Here is a 6778-nt window from a genome sequence, read left to right as displayed (position 1 = left end):
GTTTAATTTTATTTTTAGTTCTGTTTTTCTTGAATATTTTCCCACATACTCATACCAAAAAATGCTCTTTAGTTCTTAAAATAACATGAGCGGTTTAGTTGCCTCGTTTACATTTCATATTGACCACATAGTAAACAGGTAACCTCTTGTGCAAGCAAAGCTTAAACTTCACCTCTAGATTTATAAACCTCTTCTTTATGAACGGAGCCCAGTCACATTCTGAAACCAATAAATTAAAGTTAGGAGGTAGTAAAAATGAAACAAAATATGAGTTAGAAGGGAAAATGTGAACTAATGAAGTAAACTATGTCTTTAATCAACTTTACCTTCTTATCTTCTGTGACAATACAGAACTCTTTGCTTAACTGTATACTAAAGAAAACCTGGAACTCATTAGCATTTCTGACTAAGCGTTTATTTTTCCCAAGAGCCTCATTTTATACAACGGTGAAGGCAGATTTTAGATAGTTTGTTAAGACTGCAAAATCTTAAAAACTGGTCAATATTTTTTACAAAATGTAGACGTCTTCCTTCTTAAAGGTAGAGAAAAGTAACGTGTTCAGAATCATTTTTTAACAACCAGTATCTGCAGAGTCCTTTCAGGCTTTGGTGATTGGCACATTTAATTTTTCTCATAGCAATCAAGAAAGCATTAATACCCTAGTCATGGAAGCACAGTAGGGAGGTAATATACTGTTTTATATCTGCACCCATTCGTTTTGACTGAACCAAAATTTCATCAGAATTAAATAATCTTCATTTTGACACAAATATATTGAAAATAAGCACTAGGAAATGGATTTTAACGCCAGTGGTTTGCAAATTTTTTATTATAAGTAGGACTTGAAGAGTTTCTTCACAAGGCAGATTCCCAGGCCCTATCGCCAGAAGATCTGTTTGAGCAGACTGGTTAAGGACCCAGACAGAAACCAGCATGTTTAAGCAAGTGCCCTGGAATGCAAATCTGCATTCTGATGCATTCGATGACCATTCCTTTATCTTTACCCTTCCCAAGTCTGAAGAAACAGACTTTGAGAAACAAATAAGTAAGTTCAGATGGAAAAAAAAAATGGGTTCATTTATTTCACCTTGCCTTTCAACTCTGGCAGACTCCCTCCATTCCAACACCTTCTAACTGGGCCATGCAAGCTTTCCACCACCCCGCCAGAGGCTCCTCCCCTCAGTGATGAAATCACCATCTAGGCGTTAAACAGGTCTTAATAATCTCTGAAAGTCAGGGGGGTGCAGAGGCAGGTAAGCCAGTTGGGATGGACTAAGTCACATCTGGATGAAGCGAGACTCGCAGGCGCCCCTCCAGATACCTTCCAGCTGGCAGGTGTGTCAGCATGCGCTCATCAGCCAACGCACCCCTAACATGATTCTGCACAACGTACTCCCTGATATCGCTCCAGCCAGGGCTGCATTTTTCCCCCCGCCGGCTCAGAAAGCAGAACTCTTCAACCTGCTCCGTATGCTTTCCTCTTGTCGCGTATTTGGTAAAATATAGCAAGTGTTATACATTAATTAAAGTTTAAGAAAGGAAAAAATGTCACGAATACGCTAGCAAGAAATCAAAAGAGGGAAGAAAACTCATGAAGATACAATGGAGGTGACAGTAATCCCCCTTCTGCATGTATGCCCATCGGGGCCACTGCTAGCTCGGAAGTAAAGCAAGTCCGTGATGAGTTTTATTCTCAGAATATATTTGCTCATTTTCTAATTTCGATGTACTAAATGATCTCTCTCAACTCATTTTTTGTCCTTCTCACTCCTTTTGTCTGTCAAGCACACACAGTAGATCACTCTTAAAAGTTACAGTTTTAGTTCTAGATACCTGCTATTTGATATAATATTATACAGGCAGTAAACCTTATTACTCCTATAAATATTCTGCATTCAGAATGATCCTAACAATAACTTGTCATCTCGACAATGTGGCTATTTAATACAAACAGAGACGGGTAAATTTTATATTTAAAGGTGAAAAGGGAAAAATTTGAGAGGCCGCACTATTGCAAGAAAAAGCATGTTCGTTTCTTGAAAATAAATGGGAAAAAAAGTAAGGGTAAATATTTTCCTTTTACCTCTTGAACTTAAAACAATATTATTACATCAAAATTCTTGAGAAAATGTTTTGTTTTGTCTTCCTGAGAGAAAAAGAAAATCCTAAAAAAATGAAAAAGCCTTGTCATTTAGAACAGACACAAGGCTCCAGGACAGAACCTTGGGGCAACTCCAACATTTACAGGTCAAACAAGATAGAAATCAAAGAGGCCAGTAAGGCAGAAGCAAACCCAGGAGAACGTGGTGTCACCGAAGCCAGGATAGAGAGTTTCCATAAAGAGGGAGTGGTCATGCTTTAAAAGCTCTGAGCAATCGAGTGAGGTACAAACAGACACGTGATGTGACAGTGCAGAGGTCACTCACTAGCGCCTTTAACCGCAGCGGTCCCAGTGGAATGGGCTGAAGGGAGAATGAAGGCTGTAGAAATGGAGCATTACTACAGAAAAAATTTTAAAACCTTTCAAGTTTTGCTTATAATGGGAGTAGAGAGATGGAAGTGAATTTGGATCAAGGGAAGATTGATTTTTTAAGTGAAACAATCCTTGCTCAATTCATCCTTCAAATCACATATTATGTCCTTTAATACGATTTCAGTGAAGCCTTCACATTCTCCCCAGCCTGCTGGGTCTCACCGTTCCCCAAAGGACTATTGATTCCCAATTTCTTAAATAGGAATCCTTCCACTAACATAAAGAACAGTAATAGATATGCATATTGTGATGTTAATATCTGTCTATTTAAATACATATTAACAATAAACTATTAGAAAGAAAATTCAACAATATTTATGCCATGTGCCAAGGCATTGCTCTTGGCAGTGGTTCTTATATATTTTATTCTCAGGACTCCTTTATACCCTCAAAAATTTTGAGCTTTTATTTATGTGGATTTTCAATATTTAATATATTTGAAATTAAAAACTTTTTAATATTTTCCAATCAATGAATTTATTTAAAATTAACGATAATAAATCTATTATATGTTAATTGTATGTAACATATTTTTATGAAAAATAGCTATCTTTCCCCAAAAAATTTCAGTGAGGAATGTGGTACTGTTTTATATAATTGCAAATTTCTTTCATATCTGAGTTAATAGAAGATAATTGCATTCTCACATAGACTTCGATTTGTTATAATGTGTTGTTTGAAAACATATTTCCAATGGTAGTTGGAAAAGGGGGAAATGTGTTCATTGCTATAACCTTTTCAGATAGTTGTGGATATTCTTTAATACAACACTAAAACTAAAAAAGTAGTAGCTTCCTAAAAGTTAGTTATCATGGGGACTCCGACATCGTATCAGTCAACTTTCTGTACTCTGCTAAATTAAAGCCCATTGATCTATCTTGCAATTTGAAGGGATTTTTTCTCCATGTGTGATTTATAAAATTTTTTAACACTGAGTAACTGAGGGTTACGCATATATCTGAACTATCAACACGTTTCATTACACAATATCAGAAAATATATCATATTACTTAATATCAGTATCCAACTCACTTAAAAAATCTTTAAGTCTTAAGAGGCCGTAAAGTTCAATCATAGACATAAATTTTCCCCAACTCTAAATTTACTTGCAAACTTGAATTTATCATCATCAACAAATACTATCAGTTGTTTTCCTTGAAGTGACAGGCTCACTTCATTCTTCTTTGAGAAAATGTCTGCCGAATACCTAAATGCCCTGAAACTAAAACCAGAGTTTGTCTCACAGTTGTTATGTCAAGTAAATACGATGTTCCATAGCAACTCAAACACACAAATTCTTTCCCTCGAGTGAGTGGCAGAAGTTCTGAGGTATACTTCCCATTTCATCACACAGAATAATAAAGAGACGTGTACTAAAAATTCAAGATTTAATGAAATTAGTAAGTTTTACAGCTTTATCAAGAACATTCTTAAGTGAAACCAGCATTCTCCTATCACCCCAATATGAGTGGGTGATGGTGAAGCATACAGTGACCACTAGTACAATTTGGTGCCACTGCTTTGACACACTAAAGCATCGAAAATTTTCCACACCATTGCTTTTGAAAAACCATGTAATAACTTATAGTGATTCCCAGGCTCTCCAAGATCCAGGGTCCAAAATCCGTCACCATAAATCTATGCCATTCAGTTCTGCTGTTTAATTCAACTTGACCTTTCTCGTGTTCTGTCCACGGCATCACTTCTCACACTGGGCACCAGCACCTGCTCTCCTTTCCTTCCTCGTCTGTCTTCCCTTCGCTCCATTACTTCCTGTACCCTCGGTGGGTAAGACCGACAGTGGAATGGGATGCTGTAACCTCCCCCTACGATGCCCAACCACTTCCCAAGGCAAGGCAGCAAGTCGTCCTCCATTTTATTTGTACTGCCAAGTGCTCGCGATTCATGTGGGTAGAAGACTAAGAAAAATTAGAAGCACGGGGAAATTAGGGATCATAGATATTTTTGTAATTATCTCACAATGATGGTCCTGGCCTAGAGTTTCAGACTCCCGATATTGACTTGTAGCCTCTCCCTCCCTCATTTCCTCCCTCTCTTTGGTTGTCACATCCCAGTTTCCCCATTCTGGACCACTGCCCGACCACAGCAGCCTCCGGAACGTGCCGCGCTCACTCCCACCCCAGCGCCTTTCACGACTTGCTTCCTCTTCCTGGAACACTCTGTATCGGGCTATCTCCTGCTGTCGCTCAGCTCTCCACGTATTCGCTACCTCCTGAGGGGGCTCTTATGACCATCCATCCGGCATGACACGCTCCCTTCCCCAACCCCCACCGTGTCCTACCTCCGGCATTACTCCCCTTCGTCTACCCTGCAGCACTCCCCACTCCTCCATGTCCCGTTTTATGTATTTGTCTGTTTACATGTCTCCTGCTTGGGGACCGGAGCCCATGAAGGTAGAACCTCTCTGTTTTGTTCACTGCGGTATCCTCAGTGCCTGCAGCACTGCCTGGCACTGTGTAAGCTCTCAATAAATTTCAGTGACATGAGTTAAGAATTTTGCCTTAACTAGGTAGCTTTTGTTTCTAAAGACCACATGACTCTATAGCGTTAATTTCCCTAGTGTTATTATCTTCCCAAATATTTCCAAATAGTATATTACCTTCCTAATTACCTTCCCCCAAATCTAAAGAGTCAGCAACTCGGAATATAAGGCTATCATACAATCTTTCTCTTTCCCAACACCATAGAGCAGTGTTTCTCGAAGCTGACACCACTGACATTAGAGGCCAGTTAGGTCTCAGTTGTGAGGGCTGTCCTGCACACTTAGGAGATTTAACAGTTCCACCTGCTGGATGCCAGTAGCAACCACCACCCCTAGTTGTGACAACCCAAAATGCCTCCACAGGTTGCCATATGCCCACCTCGCACCTCCACAGTTGAGCACCACTGCCATATAAGTCCCAAAATACCGATAGCAGTGCCAAGTAAATTCACGAATTTGAGGCTAAAGGCTTTTGAATTATCAACAACTCTGGGCTACATTATAGAAATAAGTGATTTCTCATGTCTAGCTGAGCTTTTACTCGGTCCACTATCTCTCTATATAGTCTCCTTGTTTCGATAAATGTGTTAGATTGTGAATAAAAACATCAAACGCATTTTCATAAAAATTATAATTAGGGAGACTTTATGTTTAAATTTACATGTTGTTACAATGGACAACAATTTAAAAATACTGTTGGTTTGCATGTCTACTTTCCACCCGACTGCAAGGTCCTTCAGAATATGGGCATCTTTGCATCTTTGAAACAGATATTACTTTGTCCCTAGACTGCCTTACAAACATACCATCCACACAAAACTCCAAACACTTACAGGACAATAAATCATTGTTAGTAGTTGAGTAGCACTTAAGATTTACCTTCATGGGCATCTATCACTCTACGAACCATTGAAAAATATATACCACACCTGGATTACTCAGCTAGATCCCTGAAGAGACCACACTATGTCAAAGTCCCCAGTGAAAACTCTTTGATTGTTAATGTTTCTTATTATTCAAAACCAAAGAGATTTGTTGTCAGAGTTATTGAGAACCTTTTAATATCTGCTCAATTTCCCACCAAAAGATGTTTCATTCTTTCTCAGAACAACTATCAAATCAAAGTGAATATCACCATCATCTGAGAGCCTAGGTAAAGATAATTTTATATCATATCATCCAGATTTTTTAAACTCCCTTGGCTGAAACTTTACCAAGATTTGATGATAATTAAAACATTATTTAGTGTCTTCTATCTGACCTCAATATGCCAAAAGCCAACATGACATAAATGTGTTCTTCAGTTTTCAGGAGAAAAAATTCATTTTTGTCAACATGTGATCAATGTACTAACTATGGAAGAGGCACAGATTTTAAAGATGTTTAATAATTAGGTGGCTAGAAAGTCAATAGTGAAACTGGACAGAAGATGAAAGAGAAATCATAGATAATTATTCTCAATGAAATTACAATTATAAAATCATTCAAAGCAAATGTGCAAATTTATTGAGAGGTTCACAGTAAAATACTATAATAAAAGCAAACTCTTCTGAAGTTTTCTTTTGTTAACATTTTAAATTTTTAACTTTTTGTTATGTATTTTGTGATTTCAACTTCTACACACTCCTCTCACAGCTCAGCCTATAAAAATAGAAATTATAGCTATCTTTATTGAATATTTAATTTCAATTGGCCTAAGGCAATGGGTTGATCTAAAGCAGAGGTCGAAAGCAGTAGAGGT

General features: G+C 38.0%; 1 protein-coding gene across 1 annotated transcript in view; it reads right to left on the bottom strand.

Annotated features, from left to right (window-relative positions):
- Positions 1–4887, bottom strand: part of PREX2 (phosphatidylinositol-3,4,5-trisphosphate dependent Rac exchange factor 2) — a 192216-nt gene extending 187329 nt beyond the window's left edge. The window contains exon 1 of the mRNA XM_011364627.1: positions 4837–4887. Coding sequence (XP_011362929.1) covers positions 4837–4887 — 51 coding nt within the window. The remainder of the gene's footprint in view (positions 1–4836) is intronic.
- Between the last annotated feature and the right edge of the window lie 1891 nt (positions 4888–6778).

Source organism: Pteropus vampyrus, unplaced genomic scaffold (assembly GCF_000151845.1).
Source record: "Pteropus vampyrus isolate Shadow unplaced genomic scaffold, Pvam_2.0 Scaffold99, whole genome shotgun sequence".
In the NCBI taxonomy this organism is placed as follows: domain Eukaryota; kingdom Metazoa; phylum Chordata; class Mammalia; order Chiroptera; family Pteropodidae; genus Pteropus; species Pteropus vampyrus.
This window is presented reverse-complemented; position numbering and strand designations above follow the sequence as displayed.